At 41.3% G+C, this 24,727-nt stretch overlaps 1 protein-coding gene across 3 annotated transcripts; it reads left to right on the forward strand.

The window, feature by feature from the left end:
- The first annotated feature begins 150 nt into the window (after positions 1-150).
- On the forward strand, positions 151-24,456 carry kdm2bb (lysine (K)-specific demethylase 2Bb). 3 transcript variants are annotated; one of them, XM_083983851.1, is made up of 21 exons: positions 151-358; positions 1,291-1,435; positions 1,596-1,674; positions 1,820-1,866; positions 3,022-3,200; positions 3,901-4,007; positions 5,917-6,010; positions 6,151-6,304; positions 6,503-6,618; positions 7,272-7,398; positions 8,051-8,457; positions 8,556-8,642; positions 14,714-14,944; positions 16,168-16,311; positions 16,406-16,492; positions 16,630-16,965; positions 17,359-18,443; positions 19,154-19,317; positions 20,251-20,412; positions 21,472-21,690; positions 22,369-24,456. In XM_083983851.1, exons 1-21 carry the CDS (start codon positions 314-316, stop codon positions 22,548-22,550), a joined length of 4,197 nt encoding a protein of 1,398 aa, XP_083839977.1. In that variant the 5' UTR covers positions 151-313; the 3' UTR covers positions 22,551-24,456. The 3 variants fall into 3 exon arrangements, with proteins under 3 accessions (XP_083839977.1, XP_083839978.1, XP_083839979.1); XM_083983852.1 differs by having other exon boundaries at positions 17,362-18,443; XM_083983853.1 differs by having other exon boundaries at positions 16,639-16,965.
- The last annotated feature ends 271 nt before the right edge of the window (positions 24,457-24,727 follow it).

Genomic DNA, 24,727 nt, shown 5'->3' on the forward strand with positions numbered 1-24,727 from the left:
TAACAGTTCGTCACAGGGAATGTTGTTTGTTCTTGGCAAAACAAATAGCATGTTGTCCGCGTATGCATGATGTTTCCTGGTTTGTAAAAAGCAGATGAGGAAAAAAAACCCCAATGGGACTGACATGCAGTGACGCTGTCCTACAATGTTTTGGTTCCTGGCGATGACGTAATACACAAAACATGGTTCCCTTGTTTTGAACCTGAAAAAGCGTGTAAGCTAAAGTGCTCCTTTAAACTTCGCCACGCACGAAGACGATGCTTTCCCGAAACAACTGAGTCGTCTTCTGGACAAAACATTCACAAAAGAGACGATGGCTCAGCCCGCGGAAACGTGTGCTGAATCTGGACGCAGGCTGGTGTGTAGCCTATAACCATCTGCCGTGTTAACGTTAGCTTATGAACCGAGACTGGCAGCAGCGAGCTAATTAGTGAGCTAAGGCTAACGTTTGCAACTGTAACCGTTAGAACGTTCGTCAAGTCAGTTAAACCTGCTCGAGGCAGAGTCCCACGAGGGAAATCAATAGACCTGACATTTTGTGCTTTTATAACTTATCTTTGTCTCCATAGTTGTTCAGCGAGCCGTGCGTTAGTTAAAACAAGATAAACCAACATCCAAATCAGTGTAAAACCTGCAAAGATTCACATTTAATCGCCAGTTGATAACGTACCAACAAAACAGCTGCCTTCTCCCTGGACAAGTGTCGTTTAATAATTATTGTACTTGACGTCACAGTTAAGGAAAAAATGATTCTACTGCTACAACGTATGTACTGGTAAAAAAAACAAAAAAACTCCCCCCTCATTCACAGGGTTGCAGACTGACCCTAAATGGGGGCATTATGCACCTAAAATTTGAGACAGCACAAGTAAATTTTTCATCTTCTTGCACATGTGCATGCAGTAAATTTACCTTAGACAGGTGAAATGTGCAAGGGGCGACTCAAAAAAAAAAAAATCTGTTATCTGTCATTACAGATGGCAGGGCAATGTGTGTGAGGATCATGAATGAAAAGGAAATGTGAATGTTTGCTTTGCAAGTTGATTTATGTCCCTAAATTTTCTGACCGCGCTGCTAAATTAGGGGCCACTGTGCTAGTAAAAAAAAAAAAAGTTTGTCTGGAGTCCTGGTTTAGTTTTAAGTTTGGGGTGAAATAATTATTCAGTCACTTTACACCAGTAATACGGTGTGTTTGTGTAACAGACAAGGGCCTTTGTGGCAGTGAGCTCGCTCTGCCCTGCACCAGTGATTCAGTTTTGTCATGTTAATCATCTTGGTTTTCAATGGCAGCGCTCCATCTGCCGGAGGATGTATGACGAAAACGAGGATTTGTCTGATGTTGAAGAAATCACAAACATCAGAGGTTTCAGCGTGGAGGAAAAGCTCGCCAGTGACAGTTACAACGCAAACTTTGTCTGCCAGATGGAGGGTAAAGGTAATGTGACACCAACATCATATCCACCTTTGATCAGCTTTTACTACTGCTTGTCATTGCACTGCAAGAAGACATCTATCCATGTTGTTGTGGTTTTACTACCATAAATGTTTTATTCTGTTAATGCCATGGACTAAAACAGGCACTCACTGTCTTGCAGACTTCACTTATGAGTATGTGCAAAGAGAGGCTCTCAGGGTCCCACTCATTTTTAAAGAGAAGGAAGGACTAGGGATCAGGTGAGAAGCCACTGACCTGTTTATAGAAAGTTATAAAGAATGATATTTGACAGAACCTGCCATATATTCTTTTTTTTTTTTTTTTATTGTCAGTGCATGTAACAGATTAACTGATTGTCATTATACCTCTCTTTGGTCTGCACAGGATGCCTGATTCAGACTTTACAGTGAGTGAAGTAAAAGGTTTAGTTGGTAAGTTGAAAGCTACAGACATCACACACATTAAAGCTAATACATGTATGTTTACTGATGTAGCAATTACATTTTGGTGCATCAGAAAGAGAGATAGAATCCCAGCTGCCAAGCCAGAGAGTGGGTGGAACAACAACTGTATAGGTTAGTGAGTGACCGAATAGTGCAAAAATGATCATTAATAATAATTTAAAATTATAGACATGCCAGACAAGAAATCTCTACAATAAAATAGTTGCCAGATTAATCACACTGATTGAAGACACTTACACCACAAAAGATTTGAATTGTCCTAAGAGTGCCATATTGTCTCATCCATTGTCATATTTACTATGACAACACAGTGTACAGAGGGGAAATACATGTTCAAAAACATGTTCAAACAGCCTACTGTATAATGTAACTACAGTAGGTCTGTCCTAAGGTTTAGACTGCGAGTTTAAAAGTCTGGAAAGAAGAGGAAGAAAATGTTAATTAAAAAAAGCTGCTGTTTTGTAAGATATTACATATGCAAAAGAAAAGTGAGCACCAAAAATGTTAGGTGGATGTAAATCAACAATGAAATGAAATGTCATAGCCGTAGTATTTTTAAATTACATTAATGATATGTCTTCTTTCACCAGTATCACAGTCTTTGGTTTATGTTAGTGAACTTAACTGAATGAACATGCACACAACTCTCTCACATGTTGAAATAGACAATAAGACAGTCTTATCATTTTTCTTAAACTAGGTGTTTGTTCATGACCACTTACTGAGGGGCTTTTTATGTAATACTGAAAAGTCTATGTTTCCATTCAGTATCTTGCATTTGTATCTGTTATTTATATATTAAACATATTTATTAGACAATTTACCAGCTACAATAATTTCTGAATATGCCAAAAGTCATCTGTATGAAGTGAGGCCTGATTGGAGTGTAGTTGCGCCCCCTAGTGGAAGAAATTATAAATAATCTGTATAATGTGAGATGCTGCAGTTGTTCATGTTGGAATCTGTCCATTGTGAACAATACACATTTTCTGTGTATAAATCTCAGATAACATGTGCATGTTTATTCCACCTTGCAGACATATTGTATTACATGTTGATGACAGGGGAAGTGGAAGAAGTCATCAGTTCATTTCATCATGTGTCCTGGTTGTTCTTTTGCAGGCAGTCGTCGGTCTGTGGATGTCATGGATGTGAGCACACAGAAAGGCTCTGAAATGAGCATGGCTCAGTTTGTCCGGTATTATGAGACGCCAGAGGAGGAGCGGGACAGACTCTTCAATGTCATCAGCTTAGAGTTCAGCCACACCAAGCTGGAGAACCTCATCAAACGACCCGTAGTGGTAACACAACACACACTCTCTGTATGATGTTGTGATGTTGGTTATATGAATGTGACGAACCTGGTGCCATCTTGGAAGAAAGTTTGATTAACAACACTGATCGCTAAGCATACAGTTTTAAAAGGATAGTTCAACATTTTGGCAAATTGGCCCATTGCCATAATCCCTATAGTTTTAGGAGTAGGTTCGTTACCTTTAATTGTCGGTGCAAGCTATTTTTAGAACGGCGGAGCAGAGCCGTGAGCTGCTCAGAGCTACGCTACGGAGGCTCCTGGGATTTCTTGGTTTCCCTCATCAAACTCATCAAATACACAATCCAACAAGGCAAATGCAGAGACTGCTTGCCGGAAAACTGCCCCCGACAGAAAAGCACATCAGCGGTTTTGCATGAATTTACCTCGAAAGCAACTCTGTCTTGTAACGTTCGGTTATTATCGCATAGCGCGGTGAATGTGCAGGTCAGAACTTGTCCACGAGAGCGTTTTGGAGTTGTTGGATTGTGTATTTGATGAGTTTGATGATAAACCAAGAAATCCCATTAGCCTCCGTAGCGTAGTTCTGAGCAGCTCGCGATTTGGCTCCACCGTTCTAAAAATAGCTTGCACCGACAAGGTAACAAACCTACTCCTTAAACTATAGGGATTATGGCAATGGGCCAATTTGCCAAAATGTTGAACTATCCCTTTAATTTCTCTCACAGGTTGATCAAGTTGACTGGGTGGACAATATGTGGCCTCGTGATCTGAAACAAAGCCAAACAGAAGCCACCAATGTAATCTCAGAGATGAAGTACCCCAAAGTGCAAAGGTATGGGTTATCCCAGTTGTGTTTGTTTAAGTGCACATCTCCCTCCCATCTGAATGTCTCCATGACTGTAGAGGGCTGCATGCTGTCTGTGTTTTCCACCTCCTGTAAGTGCTCTTGATTGTTGCTAGGCAGCAGAGTTTTTGATGGTGGAGGATGGTTTATAACGGCTGTGGTCTGACTGCACAGACACCTCTCGACCAGTCAGCTGTCAGCATTGGTACACAGGAATCAAAACCAACCGTGATGTTCCTTTAAACCTCAGTTGCTGGTATTTCCACCCTACTGTACATATCCCTGTCTCTCCCCGTCCTGAGCTACATTACATTCTTATTATATTAATTGAATACAGTTCATTGAAGTTAGATATGTGCCTGTGTAGGTCAGGCCAGAGGAGAAAAGATTGACTTTTACTCATTTTCATTAACAGATTTCCACCACCATTTTAGTCTTTTTTTTTTTTTTTTCATAAGACGGCTGATGCTTGCAGGCTTCCCCTTAAATTGCTACTTGTCACAACATTGCCTGAAAGATTTCTATTCTGCCCATAGGTCTCTTTTAGGATATAATCATTCTGTCATAAAGCTGCATAATATATAAATTAAATTTTTTTGATATATTGTACAGCCTTACTTATTTACTTACCTATTTATCATGCTTATTAGTTGTACAAATGTGTAATTCATATACATTTTGCAAATAGAAACATGTCACAGAAATGAGCTATTTTTATAAGGGTTGAATAATTATTTATTTATTAATCAGTAATTTACAATTGATTGCAGTTTGATAATGTATCTATGTGTATATTGTGTTTTCTAAAAGCATAAACACCAAACAAGCTACATGAAGTTTTGGTCTCTTGATTTGATGGGGATTTTGTCACAGTTCAAGCACCAAGTGCAGAGAAGTATTAGCGGATAAATTTATAATGAGAATAACTGTTAGTTGCATTTTGTCATTTGCCCTTGGTTTGTCATGCTCTTTCATGCAAATTAAATTATTAATATAGAGTCAAATGTGCAAGTGCCTAAGCCATTCTTTGCCCTGGCTGCTGTGTCATTGTTAGTTCAGTGTGACCTGGTTCGCCTTACAAGTGATGACACTGCAGATGTTTTAGATCAGAACACGACACGAAGCTGACAAAAATGATGCCAGTGGTCATTTTTAACATTTCTAGACAGCAACCTGTTCTGCTTGATTATATTGACAGCTCATCCTGGAGAGTAATGAGGTACAAGTTAAGAGATGTACTGTAAATCAACTAATTTGACGCTAGCTGTGGCTTGCAAAACCAAGACAGAGATGACGTGTAAGCAACGCAGTAAAAAAAGAGCAGAGCTATATCTATTGTTACCACATCATATCACATCACATCATTAACTGACCAGTCTTGACATTTGCTGGTCAGTCACATAGATAATGAACTCCACTACTTGTTCATACTGTTACAGCTGACTGGGTCAGTGTCTCTATTCTTTTTTTTATTTATTAAAGAAACGGTCACATCATCTCTCAGTGGGTTACACAACATAATACAGTGTAAAGATTTCCTTTTTTAATTTCTGTTTACACCTCAGTGCACAGACTTTTTTCAGATAAACAAAGCTAAATTGGTGAATCATTAATGTCTTGGAGCGCTTATCATTCTCCAATTAATTTCAGAGGAACGATGTCCTATTGTGAACAATTTTCTATGCTGTAGTGCCCCTGTGAGTTGTGTTCATTGGTAGGTAATGTTTTGTAAAACACAACTGGGATTACTGCTGTCTTCTAATTGGATGAACTGTGCTTTTCTTTCATAGACTTTTTTTTAAATGGATTGCAGTCTGTTAAACCTGGAGATCCTTACTATCTACTTTGTACAGTGCATATCTTGTAAATAATTGAGTTTTTCAATTTTCTCTTCTAGGTATTGTCTGATGAGTGTGAAAGGCTGCTACACAGATTTCCACATTGATTTTGGGGGAACTTCTGTGTGGTATCATGTGTTCAAGGGACAGAAAGTAAGTTCAGTTTATTTTCTTTGTGCCTTCACTTAGGGGAAGAAATGAATAAAATAAATGTCTGATAACATTTCTGGAAACCTAACCTGGTCACGACTGTACAAAATGACCTCTAAATAAGGATTTCTGCCTCTCCTCAGGTGTTCTGGCTGGTGCCTCCCACCTCTCATAACCTTGCCCTGTACGAAGACTGGGTCCTGTCAGGCAAGCAGAGTGACATCTTCCTGGGAGACCGAGCTGATGGATGCCAGAGAGTGGAGCTTAAGCAAGGATACACCTTCTTCATCCCATCTGGTGTGTTGGCATGGTTGTTCTAAAGTAGCCAGCAGGAATAGATTAGCAGCCACTTGAATGAACAGAGATCCTAAGCTTTATCTGAGCATTATACACTGCATTCATCTCTGTGAGTTTGCATGAATCCTGTATAATCCTTATCTCTTTATATAAGTGTTTTACTTGTGCCTTTTTTATTTATTTTTTAATATAATTAAGGTTGGATTCATGCTGTCTACACTCCTGAGGACACGCTGGTGTTCGGAGGCAACATACTGCACAGCTTTAACATTCCTATGCAGCTCACCATCCATGAGATAGAGAACAGGACTAAGGTGTGTGGCAGAGATCTGATCTGCACTGCAGTACACTGAACTCTACCTGGGATAAGTTAATCTCCTGAACCGGGGGAAAGAGACGAAAGAGTTAGAGGTGTGATGGAGGAGGAATTAGTTTAGTTTGGATTGTAAGGGCAGAATATCTGGCAGTGTCGAAAAACATACTGAAAAGATATGTAGGGCCCAAAGGAAATTCTTACTTGTGTGTCTATGTACCAGATTCCAAATTAAAAAGCTTGAAATAGTTTGGGGAGATGCAAATTATTCTTTCTGGGTTATTTCTGGATCATGTTTACTATTTTATTTGTGTAGTTCACTGACCTCTTCAGTGTTGTATTATTTAAAAAGAATAATAATACAGTCAGTTTGTTTGTGTGCACAGTTTCTGCAGTGTTGGGGGGAAAACATATTTATATTTACATATAGTCTTAGCTTCTTTATTCCTTTACACTACTGTAGTGATGCATTTCCTATCTGAAATCTGTCAGACATATCAAAAACAGACAGAAATCTGCCTGCAGAAATCCAACAGCATCAGTTTTAATTACAAGACATTTAAGAGATCAGGTTACTACAAAAAGCAAACAAAGACTAAATTACCCTGAGTGCCATGTAAATACATGTTTGTTTGTTTTTGTCTCTGCTTTCAGGTTCATCCCAAGTTCCGCTTCCCCTTCTACTATGAGATATGCTGGTATGTCCTGGAGAGATACCTGCACTGCCTCACCAAACGCTCCTACCTTTCTCAGGAGATGCGCAAGGAACCTGTTCTAATGGGTCAGTGAAATTCAGTAATGCAGCCATTTTGTAATATCTCGTGTGCGTCCTCAGAAACTCCTCAAAAATCCTGTACTGCAGTTGTAATTAGCTCTCTCCAGTTACTAAATCTCTTGTTAGATGTTAATAATGAATGATATTTCTGATCTCCATCTGTCCTGCTGCATTCTAACAGTCTCTCCAGAAACATTATCGACACACCCTGATTTCTAGGTGCTCTAATTCGATTTGTCAGCATTAGCTCTGTTTTAGTGCCTTTAACCAAACTATGAGTCAAGACCTGTGAAGCCTGTGAGGTCATTAGATTTTAAAGGGTGGGTTATGGTCTGTGCACTTGTCTTTGCCCATGCAAAGTGAGAAAATACTCAGTCTTCTCATTTGTGTTGGTTCTGCTGGAGGGAGTCCAGCTAACTCTTGTTAAGCTACGAACATACCCACAAATGTAGGAATATCCTCCCAGCTGCTTCTAATCTCTCTTTTTAAAAGACCTTGCATCATTACTGTTGGACGTATACAGTAATTTACTCTGGTGCTCTGCTGTTACCAGATGGTATTTTATCTCTGCACCTGGCACTGCAAAAAAAAATAAGTGTGGAGAGATAGAAAACAAGTAATTTCATAATTAGATATCTCTGTTATTTTGTCCCTTCAGACTATGAGACAAAGGCAAACACAGAGAGCCCCTCCTCTGACTCGCGGAGCCAGGACATGAACGAGGACTCGTGTGAAACTCAAGTGAAGGAGGAACAGGGTGAAAAACCAGAGAGGGTCGCTCAGGATGGCCCCTGTTCTCCAGACAACGGGAGGGGCCAACACCTCAAAGCTGTTTTATCTGTTGACTCGGAGGACAGCTGTAATCCTGGCTCCACTTCTCTAGATTTCCCCAAAACCCCCTCCGACTCTCCGGCCTCAGAATCTCAGAATAAATGGACTCATTTGACGGAGTATGAACTGAACGGACTGAAGACACTAATTGAGAAACTGGAGTCACTCCCTGAAAATAAGAAAAGTGTCCCAGTGGGACTAGAGAATGCACAAGCCCTGCTGGAAGACATGAAGGTAGAGAACAACAACAATTTTTTTTTAGTTACACACATGAATTTACAAGACATATGATTCAAAAAGTAACATTTTTAACTTCCTCTGTGGCTGTTTAGGTTGTCTTAAAGGAACATGCGGACGATGACCCCAAATTAGCGATCACTGGACTTCCTGTGGTGTTCTGGCCGAAGAAAACTATAAAGGTAAGAGTGGGTCAGTTGCATCACAACTGTGTCTTTCAAATTAAGTTGCATTTTACATGTTATACACAATTCATTGGGGCTTTTTCACATCTTACAACTGAAAAATCAGCTTTGATGTTATGCACCTGTTGCTTGGCTTAAATATTTGAACTTTTCATCTGAGAATTTAGCTCTCGTATGGGAGGATGTATGTTGAAGAAATCGTCTTTGTAGTTTTTAGTTGAGTGCAATAGTGCAATGTATTTTGACAGTGACAGAGAGATGGTGGTGGGGATCACTCTCCATAGTGATGGCTCAAACCCAGTAGTGGTATAAAATACTTGTGTGTGATGGCTACTGCTACAAATCAGCTGCTGAGAATACAGAAATACAATTTTAAAATATGACTCATTGCCAGAAAAGCTTATGTATTGAATTTTAATTAGTTTAGTTATGGAACTGTAGTATTTATATAACTATTAAGTTTAGTATTACTACTTTATGAAGTTACTCCAGAATAGTTTTTATTTGAAGCAGCATCAGGTTGACCCAGTTTATTTCTCTTTGATCTGTTTTCTCAATTGAATCATAATACAAACAGGCAGTGTGAACATCTAGATTCTGTCGCTTCCACCTATACATTTCACATTATTTTTACTCCTGTTCTTCTTTGAATTTCCTGTTCCTACCTCTCTTACCTTCGTCCTCACTCTCCTCTCATTGTCTCATTAATTTCAGCCCCTCTTACTCTCTCTCCCCTCTCCTGCTCTGACACTCATTGCACTCCTTCCCTGGAGCAGTAGATGTACTTATTTGCATAATTTTGACTTAACTGGCTGCAGTATTGCTTAACGAAGTATATAATGAGTTTTTTTTTTATCATTTATTTCTCCCACCCCGAAAACACATTTGTCTACATGCTGTGTTTTGTTTTCACGATTTAATTTGTCCTCTGGATCACAAAACAAGTGTTCAAGTGAATTGTAGATAACAAAAAACATTGATTAATGTGAACAGCAAGTACAGAGCAACTGATGCTGACCTACACCTCACTACATCATGGCTTTCATGTTTGTGGTCACAGTTCTAGTTTACCAAGAGCTCAGACTGGTGTAAGGATTTATAATTACTGGCAGGTATTGTGGTTAAAATGGGCAATTAAAAGGGACATTTCAGCCATATTCTTAGTATGTAAATACAAATTAACAAATGTATATTTACATACATAACTGGCCTGCAGTTTCTGTCTTGACTTGATGTCTGTATTATTTTCCCTTTGTTTTAATTGAGTCTTTTTCCTTAATTCCAGGGTTAGAAAGCCAAAGCCATAATTATAACTGATAACTGAATTGGGTATTCATTTGCATTGTTCTCTTAGTTACAGTGCATTATAATCAAGAACAGCACTTGTCAAAATGTGCAGAAATAATTACAAGGGTGGTGAAGAGTACAGTTCGTGTGCTCAGCCTGTATTGTACGTCAACCAAAAAGAGGTTAAGTTTAATTAGTAAAGTGTTTGCATGCACCGCAGTATGACTCTATTGTATCTGTTTTGTGTTTGAGATGTGGTCCATGCTTTATTTTCTGTGAGTCTAAACACCGCACGAGCTGTGTAACAGGCAGAGAAGCCTCAACAGGGGGGAGAGTGGGGTGTGTTGTATATGAATGTATGGAGGTGGTTTCTATTGGTCTCGTGGAGCCTCTGGATCACCCCCCGCCCGTCCCTCCAAAGGCCAGCTGCTGGTCGCGGGGCCTCTTTGTGTTTGCCTTTTGTAATGAGATGCCATCTGGCTCTATTGGCTGTGCAGAGCCTGCTCTCCTCTTCCTGTGTTACTCATCATGAATATGACAACACGATTCCTGCATTTTCTCTTTTCATTGGACGGAGGCAGACTACCCCGGTACATATTCTGATGCACTGCAGCCTCCCATTGGCCCCCGTGCTTCCCGGCACCCCTCCTCTTTTACAGGGAGTCAATCCATATTAATGAGGCAGGCTTGTCTGTGTTTCCTACATCTGCTTGTGGTATTGTGGAGCTTTGGAGCAGGAGGGAGGGCTGTAGGCCAGACAGCAGTAGCAGGAGTAGAGAAGGAGGAGGAGACTGCAGCCATGTCAGTTTGCTGTGAGCTGGACGGTGTGTGAAAACCAGCCATGGCCATGTCGCTGAGCGCTGATGATGAGGACTACGACTCAGACTCTGAGCAGGTTAGCACATCAAACCCCTGCAGGCAGGCATAGTGAGGCCACCAGAGGAATGCTTGTGCCAGACAGATCAGCGTGCAGCATCACAGGGCAGCGAGGAAATGGAGCTACCTGGAGAGAAATGCATTGATTCAGTCTACCTACTGAGCTTAGTGTTTGATTTTTGCCCTTTGTTTTTTTTTTTTTTTCTGATAGGTTTTTGTGCTGGGCTCGCGTGCGTGTGTGTGTGTGCATGCTTGTGTGTTTTTGTCAGGTAAAGCCAGCAATCAGGAGAGGGCTGTGTTTATATAGCTCAGAGCCTCAGGGCTGCTATTGGTTGTTTCAAAGGAGAGGAGCAGAGGAATGGGAATTCATGGAGATGCAGAGGATGAATCTTTGATGGTTTGATTGCAAAAGCAGCAGATGGGCAAAACAAAACAAAAGGTTATTGTGGCAGTATGTGTTAATGAGAGGGCAGTCATTAAGATGTTTCTTCTTTTTTTTTTTTAAATATTGTGCAATATGAATGTCAGGTTGATGAGATGAGACTTGCTGACACAGAAAGAAATGTGTTGTTAATTTGAATGTTTCTCTGACTTTACTCTGCAACACATCCCTTTACATTAATGATGTGTATTTGGATTTAAAAACACACATTGACCACAGATTACTGAATCTTTATTTCTTCTTTTTTGACAAATACCGTCAGACCTTTTCAAGTCTGTTTGTTCCCGTCTTGTGTGGATGCACCTGTTCTTGGTGTCACAGCTCAGCTATTTGAACTGCAATTAAAGAAATCCACAGCAGGCTGAGTAGCTGTGAAGAGTTTAGGAAGTGTTGCCCAAAAGCCAAACACACAGTTGAGCTTTTAAGCAGCAATCTGAGCAAGTTGTGAATTATTTGAACTGCCATAAAAGCTGCTTATACAGCCTCCTGTCACCATCTTGAAACCAAGGTGTAAACACTCCAAGGAGTTGTTGTTGTTGTTCCAACTGATACTATTTATTTATTTATTTGCAGTTTTTTAATCCACAGTCTTCACTGCTTCCGAGTTACAATACACACCGGAGCCTTTTGGTGTGTAACTTCTTGTCTTCTTAGTAAAATCTGGCCAAAATCCTACATGTTGTGCACCAGAGCAATTGCATGATGTGCAGCATCAGCTTTACAACATATGCCATCCCTAAAGCTTAACAGGAAAGTAATCCCTCCTGGAACTTGTGAACCCATTTTATTGCCAAGTTAATTGTTTCTATGCATATTCCTAGACAGCATAAAGGGGAAACAAGGCTTTTTTTTTTTTGAAAGAAATGTAATAACAAACGTGTCAGTTATCTGTTCATGCCAGTGTTTACCAGACTCTGAGGTGTATTTCTTTCTGCTGCGACCGGCTATCTGATTCAGGATTTTTTTTATCTGCTTTGATTAAACAATTTGCCCTGTTGTTTTCTGCAACCTGTGCTCAGAACGTGCTGTCCTCGGTGTGTGCTTAAGGTGATGTTAAGCACACTCCAGTAATTGATTTCCACTGTTCTCCACAGTAGCTGAAGAGTTGCCAAGGCTGTGTCGGTGAACATAAGAGCCCGTCTCTCATAACGATTCCCAGCTGAATGCGCTTTGAGGAGCCAAGGAAATTACTAGTTGGTCACTTGTACTGTCCTTATTACTGTACAAGGAGGAGACATGCGTACACTAGACAACTACCGGTGGCTGAACTCAAGTCAGATACGAGCTGTATCATATCTCCCGATCAGGTAGCTTAGATATTGTCGCAAAAAAAGCATGTGTACCTGAGACACAGGGTAGTTACTTAAACTGAGAGGCATAATATTGTTGTTGACCTAGTCTGTCAGAGGGATATTTGCTTTTGTGATCACCCCCCTCAGCAGACAGTAGGGGGGGGATTTAGAGGGGGATTTAGGGGACAATATGGACAGCTATCTCAAATCGTCTTCCCCTCTATCATTTTTGATTCAATCCTCTCACATGCAGTTCAAGTCCCAGGTGTAACAGAGCAGCAGCGAGGACACGGTATACACCACAGCGTCTGACTACCTGTTATTAAATGTGCAGAGTCTGGCATCAGCAGATTGATCATAAAGTGAGACCTTCAGTTTGACACATCGTACCTGGCAGGAGCAGCGTTACAGAATACGGTGCTTCAGCTACAGTGCAGGGTTTCTTTTTTTTTTTCCTGGGATATCTGGTCTCATTTCAGTGTCTGTAATCCTCCTGAATACCCCCAGAACAGAACAGTATAGTACAGTACAGGCTGCACACGCCCAGCCCCCCCCACCCCTCCTCCTCCTTCCCCAATATTTCACTCTAATCCTGTCTGGTAACCACACATCCGAATGCCTATGTCAGTCTATTTCATGGCTGTTGTTAGAATAAATTATTGTAATATGGTTAAGATTGAGGCTGCTTTCTTTTTCTGGTAGAGGGTCTCATTACAGTTCTTATTGGTTACAAGTCTCTGTGTCATAGACTGTTCTGTTAGGGAACGGGACGTGGCTGTTGCTATGCTGACGCTAGGAAAATCTGCACTGCCGATGTAACTAAAGAAATCTGATCTTCATTTCCAAGAGCTGCAGTGTTTCTCACTCCCCGTTCCCGTTTATTTCATCTCACCCTCAGCCACACATCTCCTCACGTGGCACGGTTGGCAGCATTTTGACATGTGGTTTTCATGTTAAAAATACATTGTTGTGGTTTGAGGTTCTGAGCTTGGAAAGGAGCAAAAACATATATAACAGAGGAAGAGTAATGATTCAGATCAAAGGCATCTCATCTCCATTACCCACTTCTATTAAATAGAGCACATTTAATGTGCACTGTTATAAATCTGTCTGCACGCCCCCTAACACAGAATAATGGGTCCTAGTGATCCATGTGTGAAATGTAGCCATAAGTGCAGCTTCTCTTTGAAGTAGGAACATGCAAGCAAGTGAAGTGCTAAATCTGGAAGACGCCTCTGGGGACATTCTTGATGTGTTTGTTTTCTCCTGGATCTTGTGCTATAACAGCCATGAAAAATGTGTTAAAACACAGCACGTCTTGATCAGGTTTGTGTCTGAAAATAATACACTGTATCTGTATTCACATAAGGATGCAGGTGCTATTTCCTGTTTTATTTTTTTGTTTTTATTTTGCATGTGTTTTTGTTTGGAATCACTGACCCAGAATCAGAAAGAGCAGAGAAAGGATCTGGCTGTACCACCGACATGGAGCATATCACTGACCATAGCTGAATTCAATCTAATGTTTTGGTCTTTCTTATTGTACAACATGATTGTAAGCACTTATTAAAGAGCTACAGCACCATTACTAAACGAAATACAGTGCAATTCAGAGCTTAAGATCAAGGTGCTCTCATCAGATCAGATCAGATGAACTTTATTGTCCCCAGAAGAGGAAATTCGTCTTGGGCAAAAGTGCACCGTGTAGCAACAAGACATATAAGCAGCAATAAGCTCATGACTTCCTTGTACTTATAAATCATAATTAATTGGTAAAAAAAAATATTGAATTAAAAATTGATAATTATGTACAATACATGATTTATAATATACGCTTGGCTGACTATTTAGTATCTGGTAATTTGAGGATCCCAAACCTTTAAGTCTTGCGAATGCAAACATGTTGCCTTGGACACACATACATGCTCAGATATGCTTCATGCTATTACTATATTGATTTTTTGTATGTACAAATTCATACATTTATTATAATTGAATACATTTATATTTCTTCTCAATATGTAGCAGAATAACATTGATTAATACACATACAACTTAATGAGGAAGCTAATTAATCAGACCTATAGATGCTATTTATTTAATATAGTATATCTGTTCTCTGATGTTTGTTTTTTTTGGTACCTGACACTGTATCCTCTTCATCCTTTCAGCCTCGGCCTCCCAATCGGCCGAAACCTAAGATGGCAGCTTCTCCTGCATCAGCAGTCAAGCTGTCAGCCAGTCGGGGAACATCTGGCGCCAGGAGGAGAAGGACCCGCTGTCGGAAGTGTGAGGCCTGCCTGCGGACGGAGTGCGGAGAGTGCCACTTCTGTAAAGACATGAAGAAGTTCGGGGGGCCAGGCCGAATGAAACAGTCCTGTATAATGAGGCAGTGCATAGCAGTGAGTTCCTCCTTCATATTGTTCCCTGTGGATTTTTTTTATGTGATAAACAAATAGTTCAGTGACAGATTGAGACAACTTCTGTGTCAGTGTGAAGCTGCAGCCATCAGTCACTTAGCTTAGCATATGGACTAGAAACAGGGGGAGACAGCTAACATGGGTTTATCCAAAGACAAAGAACCAACCTACCAACAACTATGAAACCCTCAAATTACCATGATATGTTTTATTTGTGTAACATACACAAAACCTAGGGTTCAGTTTGACTGCTTTCAGTCTTTTAAGTGCATTTCTCAAAAACTAAAACCTCTCCTTTAATTCTGTGAAACTGTTGCTAGAGTTTTTAACCTGGCTGCTCGGGCAGAACGAGGTGAATCGTAGGGTGAATTGTGTGGTTGCTGTGGTAACTCTAAGTGATTGCTGGTTCCTATTTTTCATTTGTTGCGGTGGTAACACTGGTAGTAGTAAGAAAAGCAAGCAGCTGCAGCAGCAGCAGCAGCAGCAGCAGCAGCAACAGAAGTGTTAGCAGACGGCCATGTGTTGTGTTTGTATGTTTCAGCACCACGGACAGAGACACGTAGCGAGGACTGGGTTTGATTGTTTCTGCAGCAGACAGTGTGTAGACAATGAGATGCATTCAGTTTGACAGTGTGGCCACTTGGCTTCTGCCTCATTATCCCACACTCATGGTCTTCAGCTGTTTAGCAACCGGTGGTTTAATCTGCGCCAATATGTTGAACCCACTCTTGATGCTCACTTGCTCCGATGCAGAGCTAAGTATATCCCTCGGTTCATCATCACCTGCTGTGCCACATGAGTAAAGCATCTCGTTTGCTTAGGAAGAGACGAGAATCTCTAAGCAAGATGGGAGTTACAAAGCACAACATCTTGGATTTGAGTGAATATGATCAAGTAAAAATGAATAAACCATTTTTAGAGCAAGTTACAGTAACAGAAACACAATTTATTCTACTGTATATAACCTGAATCTTTAATATGGGAATACACTGAGCCACATTTTAAAAATCAAGTGTCTTGATGCTGTTTAGCTCACAGGTGACACACATAAAACACTGCTGATAGCTAATGCAGCGATGTGATATGTAAGTGACAGAAAAGGAGGTGTGGGTTAGCCAGTTTAATCACAGGTTTGAGCAACAGGAGTTGTTCTAAAAGAGGAGGGTGACTTGACCTTATCCTGTCCCCGGTGTTTTTGTCTCCAGCCCGTCCTGCCCCACACAGCGGTGTGTCTCGTCTGTGGAGAGGCAGGGAAGGAGGACACTGTGGAGGATGAGGAGGAAAAATTTAATCTCATGCTCATGGAGTGCTCCATCTGCAATGAGATTGTTCATCCTAACTGTCTTAAGGTAAATAACTCAGTAGTAAACATGAGCTACTGGAGAGTGTTTTCTTAGAGTGTTACATCTGTTAAATCGTCTCTATGTGCTTCTTTTTGTTCAGGTAAAAGATTCAAATGGAGTCGTCAACGATGAATTACCAAACTGCTGGGAGTGCCCAAAGTGCAACCATGCTGGGAAAACAGGGAAAGTAAGCATCTGTATAGGCTTTGTATGGTATGAGTGTGCAATTGTGTAAAAAACAAAACAAACTGAGAACAATTAATGTGTCTCAGGATCTCAGAACTAGTAAAATAAAGTTGTGCTCTCTTTGTTTCTAACCTTTTGGCCTCAAAGCAAAAAAGGGGGCCAGGTTTCAAATACGCATCAAACCTTCCTGGCTCGCTACTGAAAGAACCACGCTTAAACCGGGATTCAAAGGAGGAGCCCGACCCCCCCATGGTGGCGACAGCGACCGTTACCGCTTTGACGACCACGTCGGCTGTGAAGAGAAAAGCAGAGCGGGAAGAAGTCCCCAAGAGGAAAGACGAGGAGCCTCCGAAAAAACGTCCCCCCTTGCTGTCTCTGGACGGTCCGCCGCGACCGAGGATCGAGGACAACCCGCTGAGGAAAAAGAGGAAACTTTTTGACACCAATGATGAACCTGTCATTGTGAAAAAGAAGGTAAGACAAAGTGGAGAGAGGTGGCTGCCAGGTTGCCATCATTGTTTGTATTGAAGTTAGACTTTAGTTGGAAGTGAACAGCTGTGGTGCGTCCAGCAGGTCGTAGTGCAGCAGCAGAAAGAAAAAACCCTGAGAACAGAAGAAAAGAACTGTGTGAAAATATTGTTGCTGCTTTTGGGTCACCACTCTTGGACCAAATTGTCTCCATTTTAAATTAAAAAAATTGATTGAAATACATCAGAGTATCCGCAGAGCTCCCTTAGACATCTGGAAAATAGGAGAGAAACTGTAAAAATCAAACATGAAAAGCTTTAATTAGTATTCTCAGCTTCACACTGATAACCTGATAATTTTGCCTGCCTCAAAAAAATAATCAGTCTCGTTCTTTCATAGAAGAAGCTTTCAAAACCAGATGATCCCATGGCTCCGAAGCTGCTGCGTCAAATCAAGACAGAGAACGATCACGGCGATGACGATGATGATCCGGAGGATAATGAAGAAGACGGATTCCCGTTGGACAGGGTTCTTTTAAGAGAGAAAACCGAGTATGACGACGAGGACCAAGACGAAGATGAGGAGGAAGAGGAGGAGGAGACGCCGACAAAAGAAAGAGACAGCGGCGTGGACGACAAAAGCAAGGTCATGTTGAGTCCACTGCTGAGGACATCTGCCGCCAGAGAGAGCGACCACTCGTCCTCCAACTCCCCCAGAGCCGGGCCGAGCAGCGAGTCGGGAGACGCTCAGGAGAGGAGCTCGGCTCAGATTAAAGCTCGTCATCAGCGCCGACGCCTCCCCAACAAAGAGCTGAGCAAAGAGTTCAACCAGGAGGTTCCCAAGACAGAAGACTGTCTGAGCAACCAGAACCACGGTCCGGTGAAGACGGAGGACAGCCCGGCCAATCACGGTCAGCGGCGGCCGCTGAAGAGCGAGGACTCTGTGACCAATCAGAACCGAAAACCACTGAAAACGGAGGACACGACCACTAACCAGAGTCGCAAGGCTCTAAAAACGGAAGACGGTTTGGCCAATCAGAACCGACGCCCGCTGAAGACGGAGGACAGCCTGGCCAATCAGAACCACAGGCCGGTCAAACAGGAGCCCGAGAACGAAGTGGACGACCAGAAGCCTCGCTGGCCTCTCAACAACGGCAGCAGCGACCTCGGCGACTGGCTGCGACACCGGGGGCGGGAGGTGAACGGGACGCCGCGCGGCTACTCGCCCCTCGGCTGGAACAGGAGCAGCGCCCCCATCACGCCCATGTGCCCCCGGCCGCTGCCCTGCCGCTCGCCGCCCAAATGCATCCAGATGGAGCGCCACGTGATCCGGCCGCCTCCCATCAGCCCGCCGCCCGACAGACTCCCCCTCGACGACGGCGAAGCTCACGTGATGCGACGGGAGATGTGGATGACGGTGTTCGGCCACCTGACGCACAGAGATCTCTGCGTGTGCATGCGCGTGTGCAGGACGTGGAACAGATGGTAAGAACAGTTATACAGATGAAAACACGTATCCTACGCTCCATCACACAAAAAGCGTTGCTATGGAGAGAAAAAATCGTTTCACATAAGAATCGCAATATTTTTTTTGACGATTTTTAAAACGATTTTTTTTTTCGAATTTATTTATTTATTTTTTTAATACTGTGCAATGTGCATTGTTCACCTTTTTTACATACAGAGAGTCCAGGTTTTGAAAAGGGTTTAAGTTCACTTTATAATGGAGTATGTTTATGTGTTATGTTATGTTTAATTTATAGGCTCTTACAGTATTTGTGTGCAGACAAATGTTAAAATGTAGCAGTTTACCTGTCTATCTGTATCTCATTTTGTCAGAAAGGTTTCAGAAGCCTGTTTTTTCTATACTCTTTTATTTTTGCCTCTTTTATGCAGTCCAGGCTTTTGAAAAGAGAGTAAACATACAGTATATATTGCTGCTGAATAAATCTTAAAAACTGACTTACATTTATTTTTGGGGGAAATATGGTTCCTGGAATAGTCTGTAGACAATCATAATCATTCAACTGTTTCACTGGTGTTAAAAATGCAGACTAAAAATCGAGAAAATCGGCAATATCGTAGAATCGCAATTTAAATCGAATCGGCATCCAAAAAATCGTAGAAGAATCAAATCGGGAGAAAAGTATATCGTCCCAGTCCTAATGGAAGTCTTCCCCTGTGTGTGTCGACAGGTGCTGCGACAAGAGGCTTTGGAAGCACATCAATCTAAACCGCTGTAAGTCCATCACGCCCCTCATGCTGAGCGGCATCATCCGGAGGCAGCCGGTGGCTCTGGACCTCAGCTGGACCAACATCTCCAAGAAGCAGCTGAGCTGGCTCATCAACAGGCTGCCAGGTAAACACACGACACAATCAACCGGGAGTAACACTTTGTGTGCGCTTTGTTTGGGTTTTATCAACAGCCAGTGGAAGAGATTAGATGCAACTCTGGAAAGGAAATTAGAGTGCTCTCTGTGACAGTGTTGTGTGTTAAATATTACATGAGGTCGGGGACAAAAGGAGGCAAAAAGCTCAGAGATGTTCTATAGCCGAGCAGATCCACATGAGACGGATGATGTTGAAATTTTTACATAATTCTTCTGTTACAAAGAATAATGAATAGAAAGAACCCGAGGAGCTGGTTTCTTTGTTATGATGAAAAAATTTACTTGACAGGTAAATTATAGAGATGCAGGGAGAGGGTGAGTCACCTTGATGCCGCCTTAGTAACCATTAGCACATGCAGTAATTGACCAGAATTTGCCGTTTATTAAACTGCAGAGTGTAAAAAAAAATGGTGGTTTTACTGCACAACCTAAAATATTTTTCTGACACTAATAAAAAAGTTTGAGTTCTTTGTGAAACTTTCTGAATATGAACCACGAGTGTAACATGTTCCCACATGGCTCCTCCATGATGGTAATTGTTTCCCTGGAGTCTCCTGAGTTTAGATGGTTTAGTTAGTTTGTGTGATTTTCTTTGCTACTTATTCACGTCTGTGCTGGATCATGTGGTTAATTAGATATGAATATTAACTGCATCTGTGTTGGTTTATTTTGTGACCTCAGATTAACTGGAACTCTGGAGACAGAAAACCTGGAAAATAGGACACATTTTCAAACCAGGCTGAAGAGACGAGATGAATCTGGAGTGTATATTTAGCTTGCTATGTTGCTGCTGCTGGCGGCCACGTAGAAAACCCCCCGATAGAGCTGACAAAAGAACACGAAGAAAGCTGCTTGGTTTCAACGTGCTGACGTGTTGGGTGTCTTCTTTGGCGTCCCTGCAGGTCTGCGCGTGCTGCTGCTGTCCGGTTGCTCCTGGGTGGCTGTCTCCGCTCTCTGCACCTCCAGCTGTCCTCTCCTGCGAACTCTGGACGTCCAGTGGGTGGAGGGACTGAAAGACGCCCAGATGAGGGACCTGCTGTCGCCTCCCACGGATAACAGGCCAGGTACCAACCTGCCATTCACACGCTCTGACAAAACAAAGAGAAATCCTTTAATCCTAAAGAAACATATAGAACAGCACCGGATTTAAAGGGATAGTTCACCCAAAATTCAAATTTCACTCATTTTCTACTCACCCTCATGTCGACTAAGGGTTGGGAGAAGTTTCAGAGTCATCCGTGCCTTTCGGGAGTTACGGGGGGGTCCGCGCAGCACTGCATGTCCATATGATGGTGGTGAACAGGGCTCACTTTTCTTCATCCAAAAAGACATCCAAATACCTCCATACTGCTCGTCTGTAATATCCCTCTTGTATTGAATCCCCGACATGAGAAATTGTTTTTTTGCGCACAGGCAGAGCAGTGAACTGAGACACTAGGAGCTTCCACCACAAACAAGCTTAAAATATAGACTTATTAATTTTTTTCGGAACAATTTCTCATGTTGGGGCTTCAATACAAGAGGACGAGCAGTATGGAGGTACTTGGATGTTTTTTGGTGTGTCTTTTGGATGAAGAAAAGTGATCCCTGTTCGCTACTGTCATATGGCAATGCAGTGCTGCGCCGAGACCCCCTGTAACTCCGAGAAGGCACGGAGGACTCTGAAACTTCTCCCAACCCTTAGTCGACATGAGGGCGAGTAGAAAATGAGTGAAATTTGAATTTTGGGTGAACTATCCCTTTAACATTTAATTTCAGTCAATTAAAAAATTCACGCAAAGGCTAATTGGCCCAAACTGCCCAACTGAAACTTGTGAGTGAGTTTTTAAAAGAGACTTGTCAATTCAGCGAGCTAATGTTTGATTCTTGTTTTATTGTTTTAACTCCAATATTGTTTCTACATGTTTTTATTGCTGGTAGAACATTTACTCAATGCTGGGATGTTTTTATGATCTCCTACACTTTTATGATGTATTCTTCCTTTCTCTTACCTAGTTTAATTTTACTCACTAAGAAAAATATAAATAAAGTTTTTTATCATTATTGTTGTTACTATTATTACACTCAGACACATTACTTTTTTTCATCTATCCGACCATTACCGCCCTTCCCTCTTCCTTCAGGTCAGTTAGACAACAGGAGTAAGCTGAGGAACGTGGAGGACCTGCGTCTGGCCGGGCTGGACATCACAGACACGTCTCTGCGCCTCATCATCCGTTACATGCCCTTGTTATCCAAGCTGGATCTCAGCTACTGCAACCACGTGACGGACCAGTCTGTCAACATCCTGACTGCCGCAGGGACGACCACCAGAGACTCGCTCACTGACATCAACCTGTCAGGTGCGAGCCTGTCTTTGTTGGCTGTAAATCTGCCTGCATCTGACTTGCTCCCTCACATGGAAACTTGAATTAGATGCACTGAAGTATCATCTCTTTAGCTGAAGGATCATATTGGTCCCTTAAACACAAATAACACACACACACGTGTGAACGTTTTATCACCTAAAACATTACTAGCAGGAAAAGATTTGAAACCTGAAAACACAGTTACATTAACACACCTACTTTTCTTTTTTTACCTATCCTTAAGGGGATGTTAACGTTCAGTTTTTGTTGAAACTGTTTCAGAGAGGTGTAGTTTGTATCGTTACTTGTTATTCTGTCGGAGGCATTAAATATCATCCAAATTGATTTCACCCTTTATTGGAAAGGGCACACAATGCTAAAAATAATCAGATTGTACGCTTGTTTTCTCTCTGGGAGGCCATAAAATGTTAAAAGCCGTGGCCATTCATGGAAACAGCTGAAAGACAAATGTGTTTCGGCTTCCTGTCGGGTGCAGCAGTCTCCACATTTATTCCAAAAATACTGCTCACCACAGTGCGGCCTTTGGATTTCATGTCCTAGAATATCCCAAAGGGTTGATTAATCCATGTGTGTCATAGCTTTTTGTCAGTGCAGGTGACCCATTACGCATCATTTGTTCTTTTTCTTCTAACCCAATTTCTCCTTGTGCAGTCTGTAACAGGGTCACAGACCAGTCGCTGACCTATTTCAAACGCTGCGGAAGCATATGTCACATCGACCTGCGATACTGCAAACAGGTGACCAAGGAGGGATGTGACCAGTTCATCGCAGAAATGTCGGTCAGCGTGCAGTTTGAACTGATAGAGGAGAAACTGCTGCAAAAGATCAGCTAGACACACAGGGACTGTGTGGGAGACAGTTTTGACATTGTACAAGCGGTGAAGCTACTGTCCACATGGAGGCAGCAGACGACTGTGCGCTCGTGGAGAAGCGGCACCGGGTCTCACAAACATCTGCAGACTACTGAACAGACACCGGGGACGTTGTCTGTCGCCGTGCTGCAAAGCCAGAATGTAAAAAAAAAAAAAAGCGGAAACCTTGTCCAGCGAAGGCAATATTGCAAAAATGTTTTTGTTGTTGTTTGCACCTGTTCATAAGTTATTTATTTCTTTGTATTGATTGTTTACGTATTGTATCATGTTTAATCTTCTGGTGTTCATAGACTATTTTTTGTTCCAATGCAAAGTTTATTGCATTATAGAGTAATATTTTTGTATCAGAAAGTGTTTCATACATTTATGTGCAGAATTGACTGCACCAGTGTACAGTGTCATACCATTGAAGTTGATAATCACTCGGCATTACTGTTAAGCTCTTTATTGTTGAGAGGCAAAGGTCTGAAGATTTGTTGCCAAACTGTAGGTTGGTAGTTTGTGTTTGTGTGGCTGTTTTTGTATTTTAATATATATGTCGATGCGCGGTCTGTGATTGGACACAGGCAATGTGCATTTTGTTTTTCATATGACTACATACGGTGTTGCTCTGTCTCTAGAAGAAAAGTCTAAAGAGTTTATTTGCACTGATACGGTAAATACGAATACATGAATGTATTCACACACACTATACAGTGTACAGTGTATAAAGCCTATTTTTTCAGCACTAAAATGTTCTGCGAATTCTACTAACAGCTTCTAGTTACTGGGTTATATTATATCATATAAACACATACCTGCATACAAGGTGTCTGTTCTGTCAGACATCACTCTTTAGTGTCGTTGGTGCTTTGTGAAAGGAAGCGTCTTAGCGCTGCATGCAGAAAAGAAATCTGTTTACAACACAGTCAGTAGAGTTAGTAACTGTTAAATATTATAATCATCTGTTTACTCCTGTCCTTTAGCTGAACTCCACGTGATTAAAGACTGGGAGTCAGAGCTGAATCATGCAAGAAATAAAGAATAACCAAAGTCCAGGAACAGGACGTTACATTCACACAAATCTTTTAGATGAGAACAGACAAGATAAGTGTTAACTATGAGTCTTTCTTTATACCGTACATCCCGAAATTCTTATGACCCAGAAATTTGAGTTCAGAATAGCGATGAGGGAAAATCTTCTCTATTATTTAAACCATATTTGCTTCAATATTTATCTCCACAAAGTTGATAAATTCAGTTTTAGGGCCAAATATTAGTAAATTAAAAATGAGGTAAGAGTTTTATAGGCATTACGTGTCCAAACTGTTCAGGAAGAAACTGCAAAAGCATCTTTCCTGAAAGATTTGTGAAAATGTAAACATGAAAATGGATTTTGTTCACTCTTTATTCCTAACCACAGATTCAGCTAGAACAAAGGTTGTTTTCTTTAAAATTGTTTCTTAAAAGTTTTATTTTTTTAATGACTTTTTTTGTTTAAAATCATCGAAACCTATTGCATCTTTTGCATTATTTGGTAGCATTTTCAGAAGTATCGTTCTTACTGTGCGCCTCTATTCACCATCTTAATATTTGAAGTGGTACAGAAATCACAGATTTTGCTATTGGAACTTGTCTAATAACATTTCCGACTCTACGATGTAACGATTGAGTAGATTTGCATTTTTCTTGATCTTGAAGCGAAACTTTTTTTAAATAAAAGTATTTCAAAGTTTTTTGCGTACCTTTTGAATAGCAGTTGATACACTTCAGTGGATGGGTTTACATTTAAATTGTACTTGTTTGTTTTTATTAGACGACCATGTCTCCATGAAATATTTTAGTACATTACTGTAAATGTTCAGTGTACATACTGTACATGTAAAGCCTCTAGGAAAAGTTAAGTCAGCCTTTGAGATATTAAACTCATTTTAAATACTGAAACATGCGTGGTTTCCCTCCTTGACTTTTTGGCGACACCTTTGGTTACTGTGCTAACAGCAAATGGAAAATTTGATACAACACTCCTGTATCTGTTTACAGTGAAACCAAACAAACTTGTGCTGCAGATATGCAGAGGTAGGCAAATGTGAATCCAGCAAGTAATAATGAAAACATCTATGTACAATACAAACACACCGAGCGACTAATGCACAAGA

This window comes from Trachurus trachurus, assembly GCF_905171665.1.
Source record: "Trachurus trachurus genome assembly, chromosome: 12".
Lineage (NCBI taxonomy): Eukaryota > Metazoa > Chordata > Actinopteri > Carangiformes > Carangidae > Trachurus > Trachurus trachurus.

What these genes read in the sequence shown, in the direction of transcription:
- kdm2bb (XM_083983851.1), top strand. Translation starts at nt 314, where the DNA reads ATGGCTCAGCCCGCGGAAACGTGTGCTGAATCTGGACGCAGGCTG. An exon ending in TCATCAAACGACCCGTAGTG is followed by an intron (nt 3,201 to 3,900) that starts GTAACACAACAC and finishes TTTCTCTCACAG; the next exon opens with GTTGATCAAGTTGACTGGGT. An exon ending in AAGTACCCCAAAGTGCAAAG is followed by an intron (nt 4,008 to 5,916) that starts GTATGGGTTATC and finishes TTTCTCTTCTAG; the next exon opens with GTATTGTCTGATGAGTGTGA.